The following is a 20,420-nucleotide window of genomic DNA, read 5'->3' on the forward strand; positions in this document are numbered from 1 at the left end:
GCAGTCCAGCTCTGACTGTCTTTGCCAAGGCAGAATCTTCATGTTACTCATCAAAAAGGTCTGTATGTCTTTACTTTAGGGATGTCATAATGAGACAGCAGAATTCATGTTTCATGCTGGCATTAACGTTTTCTCGTTTTCTCCAAAGAATGTAAATAAATAGCCCTCTTTGACATCTAGTAATGCTAGATATGGAAGACTTTCCTTCTTTCTTTCGTTCTTTCTTTCTTTCTTTCTAGATATAAATAACTGTAGAAATAAAACAAGAAGGAGAAATGAACATATGAATAAATGTGAATAAATGTAGAAATAAATTAATAGATAAAAATATAAATTTCAGAATTAATTACACTAATAATCTGTTGGACCACCTCTTGCTTTGATTACAGCAGCATTCGCTGTGGCATTGATTTGATGAGCTTTTGCAATGTCACAAGATTTATTTTCATCCAGTGTTGCATTCATGTTTCACCAAGATCTTGTATTGATGATGAAAAAAGTCCGACCACTGTGCAAAGCCTTCTCCAGCACATCCCAAAGATTCTCCATGGGGTTCAGGTCTGGACTCTGTGGTGACCAATCCATGTGTGAAAATGATCTTTCATGCTCCCTGAACCACTCTTTCACAATTTGAGCCCAGTATGGCCATGCCATCAGGGAAGAAAAAAATTCATTGAAGGAATAACCTGCTCATTCAGTGTATTCAGGTATTCGCTGACCTCATTCTTTGGGCACATAATGTTACTGAACCTGACCTGACCAACTGCAGCAACCCCAGATCATAGACTGTCCCCACAGGCTTGTCCAGTACACACTAGACATAATGGCTGCATCCCTTCGTCTGCCTTTCTTCTTACCCTGATGCTCACATCACTCTGGAACAGGGTAAATCTGGACTCATCAGACCACATGACCTTCTTCCATTGCTCCAGAGTCCAATCTTTGTGCTTTCTAGCAAACTGAAGCCTTTATTTCTGTTTAGCCTCACTGATTAGTGGTTTTCCCATGGCTACACAGCTGCTCAGTCTCAATCCATTGAGTTCCCTTAACATTATTCATGTGGAAATGTTCTTACTTTTACTATTAAACACAGTCCTGAGTTCCACTGTTGTTTTTCTTCTCTTTGATTTTACCAAATGTTTAAATGATCAACGATCACCATCATTCAAACTATTTTTCTGACCATATTTCTTCTAGGAAGACGACGCTTCCCCACTCCAGATTTTCATAATGTGTTGGACCTGATTTTAGTAGTTTCTGCAATCTCCTTAGATTTTTTCTCTGCTTGATGCGGGTCAATAATTTGACCCTTTTTAAACAAGCTAACATCTTTTCCACGACCACAAGATGCGTCTTTCCACATGGTTGTTTAAATGTAGGGTCGGAGATGTTTTCCAGGAGCAAGGCTTGGAGAAGTTGTAGAGGCAACAAATCGAGAGCTAGCTTACTACATCAAATTACAGCAGTGTAATAAACATACTTTAATAAATGCTTGATCATTTCTATTTTTCATTGAAAATATCTATTTACTTATGTCTGCTTATGGCATTTTAGTGCTCTATAGAGAAATGGCAATTTGAGGACATCTTTTCCTGGCAACCATATGAAGGCCATATAGTTTAATATTCACCCTAATTTAGGTTCTGATTTAAGCTCTTCTAGTACCACTAATGGTTGGATCTGTCAGCAATGTTTATTTCTTTCCACTAACTTTTTTTGCCTTAGGTATAGCCTGTATACAAAGAATTATTTATAACTGCATACAGTCTATGGCCCCGAAGTTCTGGGTAGAGTGCTGGGTAGACAGTAAACTAAAAGTTTAATCCTAATGAAGAAATAGTGTAAGAGATGCTGAAACAGCTATATGGCAACAAATGTGATGTCAAAAAGTAAAAACCACTGGAGGACAAAAAGGCTTATTAAGCTGCAGAGTTTGGTATTTATTTTCTATAATTTGACCATTTTGCTTTTGTGTTGTTCAGTATTGTGTGTTTTAATGGGGGCATAGTGTACACTAAAAACTAAAACTGCATCTTTTTTTCCACCATTTAACAGAGAAAACATTTATACAGCCTCAAAGACAATCTGTGGACTTTTCTCCACAAATATGTCTTCTTTCACAAATTAATTCCAATGCAGCATTGACAAAAAAAAAGATTTAATCTAATTAATCTCTTCTTACGTATATTTTTCTTGTTGCTCCTGCTTTTAATTGACCTTTCTGATCCCTCTGTGTTTTTCCTGCCTGACTGCCTTTACTGTAGAAAATGTGGATTAGTAAAGACAGTTATTGCCCTTCAGTGTTATTGTTGTAAAGTGTCAATGCTACATAATTTTTTCCCAGCATCATAAAACTGCATTTTAAGATGTGTCAGCAATAACTGCACTGGACTGGCCACACAAACATTGAAACATAGCCCAATGCAACCCAGTGTGGACCAGCATGTGTAAGAAATGCTTTGGTCCACAGAGCAAAATGTAACAGTTTCTCATGAAGACTTAAAACTGTAAAGTGCTACACTTTCTGGGGCATAAGATCATTATTTGTCAAATCAATGTTTTAAATTACATGGAACTGTCACCCATGCTGAAGTAGAATAAAAATATTAAAAAATTGTAAATAAAAAATGAAAAGGGGTACTTTCGTTTACATTGCCCTCTCCAAAGTCTGCACTTCGTAGTGCCACCTTTTGCAGCAATTACAGGTGCAAGTCTTTTAGGGAATGTTTCTATGAGCTTGGCACATCTAGGCACCTCATTGGAGGTAGATGGGTTCTACTAATGTACAGTAATCTAAGTCATGCCATATATTCTCATTTGGTTTGATGGACAGTATGCTCAGGGTCATTGTCTAGCTGGAGGATGAACCTCTGTCCCAGTTTCAAATCTCTGGTAGACAAAAACAGATTTTCCTCTAGATTTTCCCTGTATTCAGCTCTGTTCATCATTCAGTCGATTCTGACCAGCTTCCCAGTCTGTTCCTTTATAAAACATTCCTGCAGCATGATATCTACTATGCTTCACTGTAGATGGTGTATGTGGAGCTTTGGTGGAGTTTTTGGATTTTCAAAGTTTCATATATTGTTTTGTCACCCAACCCTGATTTGTTTTTCTCCACAACTTAGTTGCTGTCCTGTTTGGAGAGCTTATTGGTCTTCACGTATTTGCCTGCTTGGTGGTGTAGTCTCGATTGGTGGTTTTGCAATACTTTTCAGAGCAGATGTTTAGAAATTGAGATTGTGGGACACTGAGATTATACACAGGAGGATCTCATTTAATCTAAATATGTGACCTTTGAAAGTAACTGGTTGGACCCTACCATTTTGGACTATTTTTTTTTTAATTTTACACAAAGAAAAATTTAAATAATCTATTTACGTAGTATGTTGTAATCCAAAAGAATAGGAAAACTGCATACTATAAGGAGATGGGAGGGAAAGAATGACATGACATTACAGATTGTTCCAATAGAGAACAAAGCTTGAAATCTACCCAACCCAAATAATGTCCATCTGCTTTTACTACTACTACTGTTTCACTGTCAGTCAAGTTTGTTTAGGATTAGTCACACAAATTACACAGGGATAAAATCACATGACGAGGCAAGTAGGTTTATTTGTATAGTACACTCGATGTACAGTATAACACAACTCAAAGTGCTTTACATAAGGCATTAAAACCATGCAGAAAGGTGCAAAATTAAATAGGAGAATCAAAGTAAACAAAAAAATAATAAAAGGAATAAAAGTAAGTCTTTATATTGGCCTAAATACTATCATGTGTGCATGTTGTTCTTGACATATGTGCTTTAGATGCCACAAATTAAACGTCATTTCATAGACTTGGTGCAGCGGCAACATTTTCCAAGGCAAATATCTTCAGTCTCTGGCAAATAAATTGAGCCACATGTCTATGCACCAGCAGGATGAGAAACGAGTCTCCATACAGTATTAACTGTCAGCCTGCTTTTCATTAGACAGATATCAAAAGGGCACCTTTGCTAATTACAACGCCTTGTGCATGTGTCAGTCCAAACATGAGGCTATCTCAGTCCCCTGGGATTAGATTGAAATCTTCAGTGTAAACACCAAACAGCCAAATAATAATCTGCTGTGGCAGAGCCCATAAATAATGCAAGGACCTTTGAGAAAGAGCAGTCTAGAATTAATTGAAGGACTTAGCCTCGTCAAATGAATTTTAGGGAGCATATCAAAGAAGTTCACAATTTATGTGATCAGAAACTGATTTACCATTGAGGTTGCAGCCTTATATCAAGCTGAGTGGGGATGCTTTGTTCCTTGGAGGTTATTATTCAGACTTAAAAAAAAAAAACTCTTGTTACCACTGAGATTGGAATTATTGTTAATACGCAAGAAAAAAGACATTATCTTCAGCCCAGAGGGATCAGAAAAAAATATGGCACTCCACAGAAAATCAGCTAACCAAAGGGATTCAGTAACAGAGGAAAATTCATCACATCTAAATAGAGCATCATAATACACAGCCCAAAAGGATGTTATTTTGTGTGTGGGTTATCTAAGCTCTACATGTATTCAACCCTCAGACAAACACTTTTGTTCCTCTTACAACATGGCAGTGCAAATAGAGACGGATCCTGCTGGTGAATAACACTGTTACAAGGTTGGTCTCTGGGGTGGATAAGAGGAACAGCAAACACCCTGCTGTCTAGAGAAAAGAATAGGTGGCTGTCATGTATCTGCCTGGCAGAGGAGGAGGAGGAGAGACATGGCAGAGGCATGGGAGGGAAGGCAGGAAGGAGGGAGAGTAAATGTGATTTAGCCCCAGTAATCTCCATGGGGCCTCATGCAAAGGTATAACCCCCCCCCACCAATCAACCCAAACACACATGGGATATAATGGGGGTGCATCGGGAATAAAAATCCGAGTGTGGAAAGGTTATTATCTTGGTGCTATCTTTATCAAAATGGGGGAGGGGGATTTTTGTAAGGGATTGATGTTAGATCAATAAGACAACACCTTCTTTTTTTTGCACTTTTGTGCAATAAAAAAAATGCCATTATCAGAGCTCGCTGCCCCCTTGAGATGGACCCGGCTGCTTGGGTTAATAGAAACAGTAGTGCAGGAAAGGGTGATGTCCCTCCTAGTCATGTGGTTTTCCATTTCAGGCCAACGAAACTTACCATTCAGGCTCCAAACAGTCTTGTCTTGACAGATGTATGCATGTGTGTGTTTGTGAGTGTGTGTGTGTGTGTGTGTGTGTGTGTGTGTGTGTGTGTGTGTGTGTGTGTGTGTGTGTGTGTGTGTGTGTGTGTAAGTTGGTCTGTATGTTGGCAAACCGTTCATCAGCCATATGGAAATGTCACAGACTAATCATAAACAATTATCTTTGCCAGCTCTCAGAGCATCAGAATAGGGCAAATTTACATAAAGAGACACAAAGACTAACTACAGCACACACTTATAAGAAACTGAACTGAGATATACCAGTATCTGATATGCTTGACTGAACATTTTGTCTTCCAGAGAAAGTTTGTGGACTCTCATCCCCCTCACTCTTGCACCCTGCATATAATTTCTGCACTTTAAAGCTGGTTGTTTAGCTGAGACCATGTAATGATCTTTTTCCCCACTGCATGCAAGGTTGAGTTTGACTTAAAACCAGCTGTAAATCAATTCAAACCAGGGCTTTCTGCCCAGCAGTAACTGAAAGACCAGGACACAGAGGAGCTGGGAATAGTTAATGGATGCTGTGGCAGATGCACAGCTGACGCAGAATAAATTCACTGATGAGTGGAAGAGGATAGAGAAGATGGAGGGAGGGGTTGATGTGGGCTGGCAGGAAAGGGTGTGGGTGGAGTTCAGAAGTGTAATGGGGCAGCTGCTTGTTTGGTGGCAATGATCACCAGTTGAAAGATAATGTGATTCTGCTGTTGTGGGGGGAAAAAAATAGCAAAGCCTCTTACAGGAAGCCTGAACAACTGATAACGTCAGAAGGACAAATTCAGAGCTTTGCTGACTGACCTCTAAAATATAAAATCACTATATTATGTGTTTTTAAAACCCCCAGAATCTGCAGTCTATATAATGCTCATTATTTCTAAAGGTTGAAATTTAATCATAACCTATTTTATCTACAGTTTGGGTTGTGTACATATTTATTTTTCAGTTTTTAACAGCCTGTTGCTCAGTTCTTTCTTTCAGTTAACTGCCTCACAACAGTAGATGGCAGTAAAGCCAAGAGCTGAAATCTGTTAAACACATAAAAACTGAAGCATAAACCAGTAACTGAAGGTTGAGAAGTCATTGAGATAAATGCTCTGGAGGATATGTTCAGCCTGTTTAAACACAATGGTGCTCCAGCCAGTTGTAGCTCACACTGATGCACTCCTCCTTTTGGAAATACTTCTTAGAAACAGGCTTCCTTTTGGAAAGCAGCAATTCATAAATGTTTCACGTGTGCAACACACCCAGTTTAGTCAGTGCCATTATCAACTTCAAAAGCTCTCCAGAAAACTCCTCAAACAACTGCAAAAGGAATTAGTGTACCTGAACAAACAGAAGGCAAAGAAATCCTTGCCAGAGGGTATTTCCAAGACAGCAGACTTCCTTGCTTCCTGATACCGGTGCTGTGTGATAATGCACCAGATGGCAGGCTGCTCTCTCCCTATTACCCTGACAATATGACTGTAATGGAAGAAGAAGTGCCTCAAGTGAGCTCCAAAAAGCTGAAGCCCGACTGTCATGTTGTATAAGGCCTTTGAACAGATGTTTGACATTGAGGAGATTTAGGCAGGTGTAGTCATCCATATTTACAAATCCTTCACTTTCTCCTCACTCTGTACTTGAAGTATTAATATGTTTGTGCATCTGTGTCTGTAGGTTGAGGCTATTTTGGGTTTGGAGCCTTAATATTTTAATAAATAAGTACAATTCAGAAGGCAAAGCTGTTGATTATCATTATTATTATTATCATTATTTCACAACAATAATTTAAGGTATTGTTATAATTGTAATTCCTTACAAAAGACTAATTAAATGTTTCCAAGAGTTTTTGGGTTATGATATTTTCCTAAAGAAGGCTGACTGGGAGAACTTGCCTCCAGTCGGATAGCTGACTACTCTGTTGCAGTTACTGAGTCTGTTGCTGTCTTGGTGAAAAATTGTATTAATTTCTCCTTTCTATTGTGAAAGAAATTGCTGCGGTGGAGCATACTAATCAGTACATCTTTTAGTTTTATGGGGTATCATTGTCAAAGAGTGAATGTTTCATGGCTCCATTAGGAGGACTTAACATGCACAGACTGAGTAACGACATTCATACAAATCATATGAGTCAAACTCCATTCATCATCTCTACCCAGGAAAGGCTGTTATGAGTGAAGAGTCTGAAACCTTAAAGCAGATCATTATTTATTCATCCATTATATTTCCCGGAGCTTGAATTTCTTACTTACACTAAAAAGAAAGAAAATTTAAATAAACAAAAAAAAAGGGGTGGGTATCTGTTAGTACATGTCTTTCTTAAATATAAAATCATTTGCAATACTGTCACGAAAGCATCAGATTAAATGTATGATGGAAGTAAGTAAAACCATTACAAATCAGAATATACTATAAGTCCAGGTATCATAATATTGTTGCTGAATGATACCAGAGTTATGTAAATCAACAGCAAGAAAAGAAAAGGATATCTGTAGATATATTCATATAGTCTCTACATGTCTATATTTAATGGAGTTAAGCCATATCATGCACAATATTGCCACTCACAGGCTGCCATAAAAGCTGCTTGTCCCTGTACAATCAATTACGTTATTTACAAATTCAACAAATATTCTACATGTCTTTAAAAAAAAAATAAAACTTGATGCAAGTTAAGAGAAAAGAAATCTTGATCCCATCCAAAGGACCTCAAGCTTAGTTAGTACATTTGAACAGCTTCGGCCAAAACAGAACTGAATAAATTGAATAATAATGTTCCACACACACACACACACACACACACACACACACACACACACACACGGATCTCCATACATTAATACACTGCAGAAATATAATCATGCATACTACATAATGACTACAGACCTTATGCACCAGAAGAGATTTTAACTGTTTTGGTCAGATACATTGTGGTTGTTTAACTTCCTGGAGGTCAATCAAAGTCAGTCCTATGCGTCTAAGCATTGGCAGGAGCGAGTGTATGAATCATCCCTTTATCCAACGTGTCCTCAAGTTTATCTTATCCATCCTGGGATGCGACTTCTGCAATCTTATCTTACTGTTCCAGTCGACTTTAGTACTGAATCACTTTGAGAAAAAGGCACTACCTGCCAAAAGGAGCCCTGCAGGGATTGAGGTCACACTCTCTGCCTTCCTTCTGGCCTTCAAATTGAGCTGAATGGATGGAGGTAACATGCATGCAAAAGTCACAAGGTCATGTGACATGCCATGCAGCACATCAGTTTCCCCCTTTACAGGTGGGCTCTAACACAGCAGAGAAAAATGAGGACGTATTAGTGCAGCCATTCAAAACGTTCTGCATGCTGCCAAAACTCAGGTACATGTAGACTGTACACGATCTCCTGTGTGGTCTGTAATATATTTGTTATGATTTACATTATTACACTTTCCAGTATAAGTTTCTGTGTTGGAAAAGTATGTGGATTGATAGGTATTTACTGTAGACACTGAACACACTGTGAAAATAGCAGATTACATAGAACTAATTACATAAACAAAAATATAGTCCAGGAAAGCACTGCATTGTTTGTGGGAGACTGTTGGTAAGGATGCAACATTTGTTAATACCATTGTGTTAATAATATACAGATTAAGTTAATATCACTTATTTTATGGATGGTAAAAATCAAAGTCATGGATGAGCCGACATCCTCTTTGTATTCTGCTAAGTCTGTCAACGTAACACAAAACCTTTTTTTTTCTTCTTTATGGAAGAAGATGTATGATCATAAAGCCATGCAGCAGTGGGAGAGCCCTTTAAAAGACATGTTAGGATTGAGGAGATGCAGGTAGTCTGTGCAGCACCTCATACCGGTCTGTTAGGACTGATTTGCTACACAAAAGAGTTCAAGGAGTTCATGGCATTAATAGGGGATGGGGCCTCTGAACTCTCATGGCCCTCAGCTGTGTCCCTGCTTGCACTCTTTCCACTATACTGGCCGATAAAGGAGCCATCTTCGTTGAACTGTCCATCTCCTCCTTCCCCGTAGTCAACTAAACTGTCGTCGCTGTCGTCTCGCTTAACTGTCCCATTAGATGGTGTGCGGCTCCCTTTTAATGGTTTATGGTCCTCATTGTCACTGAAGGAGAAAATAACATGCAGGTGTTACAGGCGAGATGAAGAGGCAGATACAACAAAATTAGTCATCTTTTTTTTTTCTTTTTTTTAGATGGAGCATCAAGGACCAATTATTACTTTTACCATGACCTACAGAGTGTAGTAGATCAAGGCAAAATCATTGTAGAAATATGCAGTAGCAAACATTTTTTAATTACATTTGAATTTGGCTCGCTCCATGCCTAAAAAATGGAAGCTATGAATGAATTGTTGGTTTCCATCAGGCAACAGGGGAATAAAGCCCAAGCAATCATACTCTATTCAAATTCCCCCCTGAAACCAAATATGAGGTGAAAAAATGTGTTGTTTGATCAAAGCACACCCGAACCCCCTCCCCCCAGGACAGAGGCTGTGATGAAAAACAGAAAATCCAATGCAATGAGGTGAATAAAGGTTTCAGCCAAACATCCCCCAAAGCAAGCATGGTTAAAATCACAACTCTGCAAAATGCATGAGGAGTCTGCAAAGAAAGTTTTCTTTGGATATCAGATACTTGAAAACATTCCACATACATGAGTTGAACATTAATGAGATGCGATCACAAAGCCATCATAATGCTGAGAAGTTGTGCAATTCAAATGCAAAAGTGAGTAATCAGTATGCAGAAGCATTTAAGGGAGAAGAGTAGCAGGGTAAAGCTTCATGACCAGAATGGTTTTAATAAGCGCTGAACATGATGAAGGCTTTATGAACAAATATTAAACTAGATGACAGTGAGCATTTTTCTCCACAGTGACTTAAATCTCTATTGTCTCCACATACAACCCCATTGCCCTTACCTTCCTGAGACCTACACACCCGTGATCAGATGAGGAGATCCAGCTGAGATCCCATACAAACACCATTCTTAGACATTGTTGCGTACTGTATGCAACACACTTGAAATGATTTTCGATATACACAGCACTGTATTTAAACTTGAAGTATCTTCTTCTATAGTCAAACAAGAACAGTACAGCTGAGTTAAGTTATGCCTTTATTGACATATTGTAAGGTTTCCAGCTGAACAAAATGAAGCAGCATGGATAGAAAGAATTCTCTCACAAAGGCACTATGATATTTATACACTTTGCCTTGTGATCTGTCTACTCTGTTTTGGGTTTTTTTTTTTTTTTTTTATTGGTCTCCACTGGATTCCTCCACTGGAAATATTTTAGGTGGGATTCAGATTTTTTTTTTTCATTCTTCAAAAAAGATCAAAACCAAAAACCACTTCTGTCTGCATTAAATGAACATAATCCCTGCTAATAAGCTAATCCCATGTTTTCCATCTTGGTTTTTTTTCTACAAATATACTGTTTAACATGTCTAATACAGCAGAGCCTGCTAGTTTCAGAAGATATTAAGGCTTTTTTGAAAGCAAAATTACTTTGTTATTAAATATTGAGGACTTCAATGGGAACATGAAGTTAGAGAGTTAGAGAGGGACAAGAGAAGCTGGAGAGTAAGAGATGAACAGTGCAGAGAGATGAGCTACAACAGTCTTGGTTTTGATCTTTTTCAATAAAAAAAAAAAGAAAATAAATGCATAATATTAGGCATTTTGTCCTCTAAGAATTACTATAGGTACAGAATGGCTACAGATCTTTTAGAAACAGTATTTGCCATCACCTATACACTCATCACCGCTTCCTTCAAACATGCTTTTCATTTAATATATGTATGCATATGCATCTGTATATTTATATAAAAATAATAAATCCATTCAACACGTTATTGCCAACAGTGACATGTCAAACAGTATATCAGATTTTATAACCATGCATATCACATTATATATATATATATATATATATATATATATATATATATATATATATATATATATATATATATATATAGATATAGATATATATAATCTTCATAATCCATAGAACATATTTCTGATAATACAAAAATTAATATAAAATTTAATAGCATAACAATCTTATAAACTGACTTATAAAAAAAAGAGAACAATTACTCAAAAATGCTAGATATACAGACTTAAAGTGCTTCATTTTCCTTGATTCTGCGTGCGATTGGAGAAACCACCAACAAAGACGATGCTGGCCAGTATAGCTGGATAACTCCTGGAAGTGAGAAGTTTCTCGTAGTTTCATTCCTATCAGGGTCATGTAGCAATACACTAGGCAAAGTGTTAATACTTTACTGTACATACAATTTTTTTTTTACAAATAGCTTATTAGTTGGAGTGGGATTCAATGATGGGGATTGGTTCAGAATGCATTTCAGCTGAATGCAACTTTTCTTTAAACTTTTCATAACAATCTCACTTGATCTTTTAAAACACTGAAATCCCTCAAACCTGAAGAATCTTGTTACTCAAACAGCACAACAATGCCATGTCAAGCACATACAACAGAGTCCAACACAAGTAGAATCCAAAATGTCCCACAAACCAGGGAAAAAAAGAAAAGAAAAATCTTGTCCTCCAGGGTGGCAGAAGTTCAGACTGGGAGTGGGGCACTTCCCCGTGCAGTTGTGACTGTTATTGGTAGTTCTGGGTCATTTACTGTTCAGCTGTAAGGATGAAGAAGAAGGAAGGAGTGCGGAGCTCCAGCCCAGCCATAGAGAGAAGATCTGGGCCGGAAGCAGGTACAGAGCAAGGGTTGGTGGGTAAAACGGGCTCTGGGGGCTCCAGAAGCCAGGATTCATTCTCTCACCTGTATTCGACAAAAGTACAGTCATCATCTTTCATGGGCTGGAACTCTGGGTCTGTGTGTGCATCCTCCTTCTCTTTGACTGGAAAGACAGAGTTTAATTAGACAAACTCACCTTATCGGTAATTAAAAAGGTTGACTTAGCTGTGTTATTTCACAAAACAGATGTGTGCAGGGAGAATGAGAAAAAAGAGTGATATTACAACAAGAAAATACTTGTAAAAATGTGGCAAAGATGTAATTTAAATTAGAATATTCCTATAACAAAACAGTACACAGTTATTGAAGCAGAAATCTACCTCACAGCTTTGTCTGATTACTAAGCCTTGAGAGCAAAAATGGCCAAAAGTCTCATGTTAGAGCTGTTAAAGCTAGTACATACATTGCATTGTGAATTTATATCTGCATGGTGATATTCGTGTAAGTGCTCACCAGGATATTTCCCGCCTTTATTCCTCTGAATAAAGCAGATGATGAGAAGGATCAGGATGAGCAGAGCAATGGCGCACATCAGGCCGATGAACCATCCCTGAGTGGCGATGTCCACCTGTCTGCTTGCCACCGCTGGCCAGAGGAGGAAAAGACTTCACATTTATGACAGCACTCTTTTCCCATCTCTTCCCAGTACAAAGAAAATGATCCATAATTATGTGCCGAATGGGTCACTCATAGTTTGGCTGGCGAAACATTTTATTAGTTAACAGAATCAGTTCATGAGTGGCTCATTATTACTTATATGTTAGATGAGTTAGAAATCTCTTGGATTATATTAGAATGAGTTGAAGTGCATCAGTAGTAGAGCACAATCTGAGAACTCAAGTGGACACACAATAACAAACATATAGACGGTTACAATTACACACAAACACACAGCTTTACAGGGGGTGACATTAGGTTGGATATTATAACTACACACATACCGAACTTCTATATTAGAATATCTGATCTGTGTGATTCACAACTCTACAAAATAATCCTGACATTAACTGATACAACTCTAAACCATGAAATCATGCATATGATGTCTCTACATGCCTTATGTACTTTACAGAGTGACAGCAACAAGTCTGTTAAAACCATGCTTGACTAAATACAACACAATGGCACAAACTACTACACGCTCTACACGTCACAGTGTGAGGCCCGGTTCAACCAGGCTAAGGGGGAGGCCCTACGGCGCAGGAACTGCCTCACCTGGGACCGTGACCAATAGCTCCTTGGAGAAGTGGAGCGGCTGGTCGTGGTGACCATTGGCCACCACACGCACCCTATAGGAGAGGCCGACCTTTAAGTCTTTCAGCTTAACGTTCTGAGAGCCATTCACAAGCTCTTTCTGCCACTCTTCACTTTCACCTGCAGGAGGGGGGTGTTCATGGAGAAAAGTATGTTTGAGGGAGCAAACACAGCTTCATATGGGCCATGGAGATCATGACATTATGGAAGATATGTGGCTGATAAAAAACATCTACTGGTATGACATTACACTGCAGGCAACCATAATATATTCATGGCGTTCTAAAAATGTATTAAGTGAATTATTGTGGTGGCCCTCAAAGCTCGATGCACCGCCACTGCAAAAAGCCCAACTCAAATGTGTTTAGCATTTTAAAACAATGAATTGGAAAACAGCACAAGAAGATTACATGTGGTGTAGAACACACTGGAAATGAGGCACAAATAACATCATCCAGTAAGAAAGAGACAATAAAGAATGTAAAAGACCATCTCATATCTTACTATTGGTGCCAAATTATCTTTTTCTTTTGTTTGGTTAAAAATGGCCAGTTGCAGGGGAATTTCTCAGCAGGAGAAAATTAGGCAAGATCCCCCTGCAAAAGCTGAGCTTGTTCTTTTCTGCCTTTTTTGTATTAAAGTACATGAATAAAAAAAACTATTTATTTCAAATGCAAAGAACAGATACGTTCAACATTTGATTGTGAGAAGAAGAATCCAGATACAATTTTAGACACTAATCCTACAGTTTGGGGTCTGTTATCTCAGAGAGCTGGATTACAATATTGTGTCTAAACAAACTGAATTGTGACATCAACTTCACATTCTCTACTCACTTGCTCATTTAATCTCTGTTGCAGCATTTGTGTATTTGTATGGGGTTTCTCCATACTTCTAATCATGCTAGCAGAACTGCTTCTGGGCTTTTGCTTTGACTGAGGTGCAAATAACATCTCAATACAGATTCTACCAGATGCATCACTATGGATTGTGGAATAGACTTCCCGCATGTTGTGGTGATCCACTTCTAAATTTATTTGAATTCCACAAGAGGTTATATATGAGTTAGAAATGGTATATTTATTTATTTAATTTTTTTAAAGACTTATAATTCATTCCATTTAGTTGTGGGTCTATTTATTAAGCCAGCAGATATTTGAAGGACAGATAAACAGTCTTCATGTTGGTACTAGCTTAGTAGAAGAACTGATTTCAATCTGTCCTTTCCATGATGAACTGCCATGATACTGGTAATTACTCCCATTTTGCTCCAGTATCATGTCAAACCTAAACATGGCCAAATTACTTCAAAACTTTCTAGCCCTGCCACTGAGAACATGTAACAAACTGAACTTTAGATCAAAGATAAAGACTCCTTCTCTAAAAGATGTAAATGGTGGTGATGATTTCTCCTCCATTTCATTTTGGTCTTTTTTTTTGCATCTGGGCTGTCAGGGCCACCACACACACACACACACACACACACACACACACACACTCGTAATGAGCTAAATATAACGTGTGTTGTGACTAGTGATTACAGAATTATAATTTAACATTTCTATATTTTCTAAACTACTGGGTTCTATAATAATGGTTTTCCCTAACTGAATGCATAAAACAGTAGGTGTGAGAGAATCATACTACAGTGCTTTTCATCCTCACTGCAGGTGCATAAAAACAGTGGGGAGCTCTTCAGCTGAACTTGGCCAGCATAAAAATGTTTGAGCTGCTTTTGTAATGTTTATCTGCACATGTTCCATCCTCATGGACACTGGAAATGAGCACAGCTCTAGTCAATATCACCACTGAGCAATTAGAAATTCAATCACAGAAAGCCTCATTTATCACATCTGGGACTGCACTGGCAGGACCCAGAATTAACACGAGTGCCAATATTTCTATTCACCTGCAAAAGCCAATAATGAAGTAGGAGTCTCTTGCCACCTGTGCATGAAACTGAGAGAGACATTGGTGCTTTGCTTTGCTTACTGTTGTCTACTATGTATTCTACGTATACATTTTTCTCTGGGCCCCAGTACTCCCAACTGATCAGGGCCCCGTCTTCTCCAACCGAGGAACTAAGATTCGCGAAAGGACTCACAGGCCCCACTGCGCACACAAGAAAAAAAAGACAACCATCAAGACTGGTCTGTTGGTCAAAGGCCAAGCAATCAAATGCTTTGCTTTAATAATAGTTCCACTGCATGCTCTTATGGTAGAATGAGTGAATCTAGACCAACAATGACAACAACTGGGACACTATACCATAAAAAACACAATACACTATTCAGACATGCACTTTGCTAAGATGACAGCAGAGTCTGTACCCTTGTGGGTTGGATGACGTGGAGGAGACCGTGCAATGGGATGAGAGGTTTGTAGGTTCCCTGTAAACAACATCAAGAAGGGTAAAGACGGTACCACACACAATGCACACACACGGGCAAAACACACAAAGACAATTTTCACAAGGAAAGACATAACAGACAGAGTCATTATACACAGAGCACACAATTCATTAGCATGCCAAGCGAACTCTCGCCATGCAGCAGAAAAGCAGCACCAGCAACCACCGTGGTAGAGAAACGAGAGTAACAACAAGAAAGTAAAATTAAAGCAGCAGAGCACTTCATCATGTGGAGCTGAAAAGGCACATATAACATAACAACTTTATCTAAGATGCTTTGAACTTAATTAAACATTAAGTTTGTCAGAATATCTGAAAAAGGCAAAAATAAGAAGGGCATGCTTTAGCTGCCATGATGGAATCAAGGTAGTAATATTCCCTGAAACATGCATATCAACCAGTGATATTACTGGAAATGTTAAGGAGATAAACTGGACATGAAGAAACAAGGGGGACAGGGGTTGCAGTGGGCTGACCACATCCCTCTAAAACTGTCACTTTTGCATCAGCATGAGCTTTATGTGCTCTGCTATCAGCAAAGGACTTTTATAATAGCATAAGCCATGTGATGCAACAACAGGAGCTATGCAGCTAAAAATGGATGAGGGGAAAAATGTATGTTTATCATGCCATGTATAATTTTGGGGAACAAAGGAAAATGCATTCAAAGACCAGAAAACTAAATACTGAACAAAAAGAACCTTCGGATTCAACAGTAGGGTGGCAACAAGCTGTGTTCATAATCAGCTATTTTTAAACTTTATAACACAAGCCATAAAATAACACAAAGTGGTAGAATGTAAATTAAAAAGTCTAACATTATGTTTATCTGAGCAGAATTCCAGACCGTAAACTACTCCATTAAATATTAAAAATATAAAAGCAACACAGTTTTCAATTTGAAATGTTGAAAACAACAAATAATTGGCATTTTTTTATTGAAATTTGTTGCTGAATTGCCAACTGATGTTCAACTAATCAAAACTATTTTCTTAAGAAAGAAAAGAAAAAAGGTCACTCTTTCCTTATGGTAAAAAAAACATCATATTAGAGCATGTTTTTTTATTTTAAAGCAACAATCTGAAATCACACACAGCAGGGGAGTTTGAGCTTTCACAATCAAAACATGCTGAAAATCTCTCCTCAAGTAAACAGGAATTTATTCAGCAAACATTTTTGCCTCAATTTGGGTCATTTCTAGGGCACAGACTGAACATATGGAATGAATCTACTCTTCAGGGGGCAGATTTACTATAATTTTGTGCTTGTCGTAAACTCTGGAGTAATAGCTGTATCTGACGAATGAGCAGTAAGCTGCAGTGACAGCTGACTCTTTAGCCAAAAGTGTGGACGCACTTGCCCACTAAAAGTCACAAGTTTGTCAAAAAGATTTTTATTGTTTACTTGTTATTTAATGAAATGTTGGCACTCCTCACTCCAGTGTGCTGTTTGGTCCTGAACATAAAAAGCAACAGTTTTTGAACGCAGTTCAACTGAGAGGTGATGTCTGAAGACTATAATGTGAAAATATTATTTTCTTTTCTCCTTTTTTCCCCCCAAAGTCAGTCTAATATACCGTTTTTGTTTGTTTTGTTTTGTTTATTTCAACTGAACAGATAATGAGGTTAATGGCTTATGTTATCAAAAAAATAAATAAATAAAACAAGCTGGGCCTGTGTAACTGCTAAGTTACACCTCCCTGATTATTAACAGATGTGTTTATTTGCAGCTCTACTTTACTTTGTGCTGATGTAATTTGCTGGCCAGTGTTTGTAAACCAGTGCTGTTATAGGTCATTCCCATGTCTGGTTTGCAACCACACAATAATTCCCCAGTTTAGCTCTCAGGCCTCAAAGAAGAAGCCTTCAACCTTCATCTGACCTCATTCTTTTTTCCCTAGTTGGAATTAAATCAAATTGTATAAATGTTTATAAAAAAGGAAAAAAAACGGTCCAACGAGTTTATAGTCTCAGTTGCAAGTTTTAAATAATCTTCAAAACAGCATGATTCTTAATTTATAAAATATGGTTCCACTTATTTGTGTTTTAGGGTGTAGCCCCTGAGTGATACTGTCACTGTATCAGCAAGCCAGGCGTCTATGGTAGCCTTCAAGGCTTTAAAACAACATTCAACCATTACCCAAGATAGACAAACATGTTTTGTGAATAATGAGAAGTTTAGCGAAGTGTTTTCCTATTTACGATGGGGATTAATAAGAACCAAATATCTGGAAGTGATGTTTTGTTTTTTCCATGGGGAGGGATACTACAACCTAATTTTCGCTGTTAATCACCTGAAATAATCATTGTCTTCTACTTGTCTGTATTTGATGACTTACCTTCCTCCACGATGGTGACTGCTTCCTGAGTAATGGCTGGGCCTGGTCCAGCGATTGTTTTCGCATTCAAATAAAACTTGTAGCGTGTGCTGTACTTGAGGTTTGGCAAAGTAACTGAGGTCTCATTGGCAGCCAGGGCCAGCTCCTCCGTTGTGCCCAGTTCATTGGAGTTATTGACTACAGGGGTGAGGGATGGATGACAAGAACGATGGGATTGGAAAGGAAGTTGGGAAGCAGTGAAGTGAGTTGAATAAAGAAATGAGGGGGAGGCGGGTTGTAGATGGAGTGTCAATGATGAGAAAGGTGGAAATGGAAGGATTTGGATGGAGGTGGAGAGGTGGAGGGTTCAGAAATAGAAGGTAGGAGTGACCAAAGTTGACTTGTTAATTTGTGTTGCTGGAATTAAAATACAATGCTATTAAGCTAATTTAGCCTTTTCTCATTATCTATCTAACAGACTGAGCAGAATGGCATTACAAGACATGAAAAAGAGACACAAACAAAACTACATTCTACATGAAGGAGGGTGATATTTGCCATGGATATAAAATCCTTATTGTTGTCTCATAGGAAACAGAAGAACTCACCTGGCTGAAAACGGAGGGTGTAGCCAGTGATGTGCCCGTTATGTTCATGAGGAGGACTCCATTCAAGGGTTAGAGAATCCAGGTTTGTGTTAGTAACAACCAGGGAGGTTGGTGGACCAGGCACTGCAGCAAGGCATAATATGAATACAATATATATATAAAAAAGTGAATGAATAGAAAGAGACAGTGTGTAATATAGGGTCTTTGAAATTTTATGGTCTTCAAATAGTGGGAAATACTTGATTTCCTGTTCATTTTAAATCTAATTGTTGCAATTTGCAGCTTTACCACTAGATGTCACTAAATCCTAAGCTCTGATTCACTGAATAAATAGATGAAAACAAAACATATTGATAGATTTTTTAAAATGTTTAAAAAAAAAAGTAATTTCTGACATGTGGCACAATATTGTTCTAAACAAATAAATGCCTTCCTTTTCTTACCTCCCTCAGGTGTTCTGAAATGCTGTGTTGGGCTTGGGGGTCCGTCTCCTTTGCCATTAAACACTTGCACATGGAAGTAGTAGAGACTAAAAGGATGCAGACCAGGCAGCATGCCGTGTGTGTGATTCCCGCTAAAGATGAGGGTCTCATGGTTGTGTTTGTGGTCACTGTGCTTTCTCCAGTAAGACACCTGCAAAATTCAATTAACACACATGCTGAATGTGTATTTATCTTCATACATGTTGGTTAGAGGGACAGGTGTACATCTTACACTGCATGTGATCCACCAAATTATACCTTATATCCTCTGAGATGTCCTCGAACCGAATGAGGGGACACAGGATCCCAGTGTACTTCAGCCAGAGTGCTGTTTATTACTACAGCCTGCACATTTTCTGGAGCTGTTTGTGGAACTGCAGAGTTCACAAGGAATACACCACGCAAAAACAAGGAAATATGCTGAGAAAATGTCATCGGTTACGCAACCAAATACACCACCCCACATCATTGCTTTGTAAGAGACTAAAAGAGGTTACAGAGTTGGTAAGACTCACGGTCCTCTCCTGAGTAGCCGAGGGAAGTAGCCGGCTCAGGTCCATGTCCATGGTCGTTTATAGCCTGAACCTTTAGCTCATACGGAACAAATGTGGGCGTTCCAGAAACAACAAACTTGGAATTGTTGGCCACAGTCACTTGAGTCCAGTCGCTGCCTGGTCTCTGCTGCCTCCACATCACTTTATAGTGAAGCCCTGGGCCATTTGACTGGAGGCCAGACAGGGGCTACGCAGGAGAAAGTAAGAAATTAACATTTTTATTTAAAAAACTAAACATATCATAAATAAAATAAAAAATATACAGTAAAATGAACACAATAAATAAATATTTTTAAGGTCATAAAAACATATTAAGATGTGTTGAGAAAAGACAAAAAGAAAGATATAAGTTGAACAATAAATAAATGTAATAATGTGACAAAATGAGAGTACAAAGCTATTAAATAGATTATAAAAAGAAAAATAATAAATGTGGCAAAATACTTCTTGTAGAACAGTAAACAATGCTATTTATGATTTTAATGAATACCAATGATAGATTGAATTATAAAAGTAACTTTATAAGATGAGATGACAAAATCACATTTTACAAAAATAGTTTTTTTATTCTGAGAATCAGTATTTTCTGGGGCAAAATGGTTGTCTTCCTGCTTCTTTATTACCTTCCATGAGATAACAAGATTGTTATGATCTGTCCCAAATCCCTGTACACCTGTTGGGTTTTCATCTGGAGCTGGAAAATAGATTATTGAAGACAAATTAACAGATTTCCAATGAAAAAATATACCCCGTGGCTCACATTTGCCTACTGATTATAACAGAAATAAAGCAGTAGGCAACAACTTAGAA

At 38.1% G+C, this 20,420-nt stretch overlaps 1 protein-coding gene across 17 annotated transcripts in view; it reads right to left on the reverse strand.

Moving 5' to 3' along the window:
* Positions 1-7,375: 7,375 nt before the first annotated feature.
* The window catches only part of LOC121647455 (neuronal cell adhesion molecule-like), a 77,459-nt gene continuing 64,414 nt past the window's right edge, over positions 7,376-20,420 (reverse strand). For 8 of the 17 annotated variants that reach the window (XM_041996919.1, XM_041996915.1, XM_041996913.1 and 5 more), the window contains 12 exons: positions 20,234-20,304; positions 19,572-19,797; positions 19,315-19,430; positions 19,018-19,207; positions 18,575-18,697; positions 17,988-18,164; positions 15,570-15,629; positions 15,232-15,351; positions 13,201-13,359; positions 12,439-12,570; positions 12,010-12,088; positions 7,376-9,305 (listed from right to left, as the gene is read on the reverse strand). In XM_041996919.1, the coding sequence (XP_041852853.1) occupies positions 9,059-9,305; positions 12,010-12,088; positions 12,439-12,570; positions 13,201-13,359; positions 15,232-15,351; positions 15,570-15,629; positions 17,988-18,164; positions 18,575-18,697; positions 19,018-19,207; positions 19,315-19,430; positions 19,572-19,797; positions 20,234-20,304 (1,700 nt within the window). In that variant the 3' untranslated portion in view covers positions 7,376-9,058. The remainder of the gene's footprint in view (positions 9,306-12,009; positions 12,089-12,438; positions 12,571-13,200; positions 13,360-15,231; positions 15,352-15,569; positions 15,630-17,987; positions 18,165-18,574; positions 18,698-19,017; positions 19,208-19,314; positions 19,431-19,571; positions 19,798-20,233; positions 20,305-20,420) is intronic. The other 9 variants (XM_041996921.1, XM_041996928.1, XM_041996922.1 and 6 more) reach the window with 3 other exon arrangements.

The sequence above is a fragment of the Melanotaenia boesemani genome, chromosome 10 (genome assembly GCF_017639745.1).
Source record: "Melanotaenia boesemani isolate fMelBoe1 chromosome 10, fMelBoe1.pri, whole genome shotgun sequence".
NCBI lineage: Eukaryota > Metazoa > Chordata > Actinopteri > Atheriniformes > Melanotaeniidae > Melanotaenia > Melanotaenia boesemani.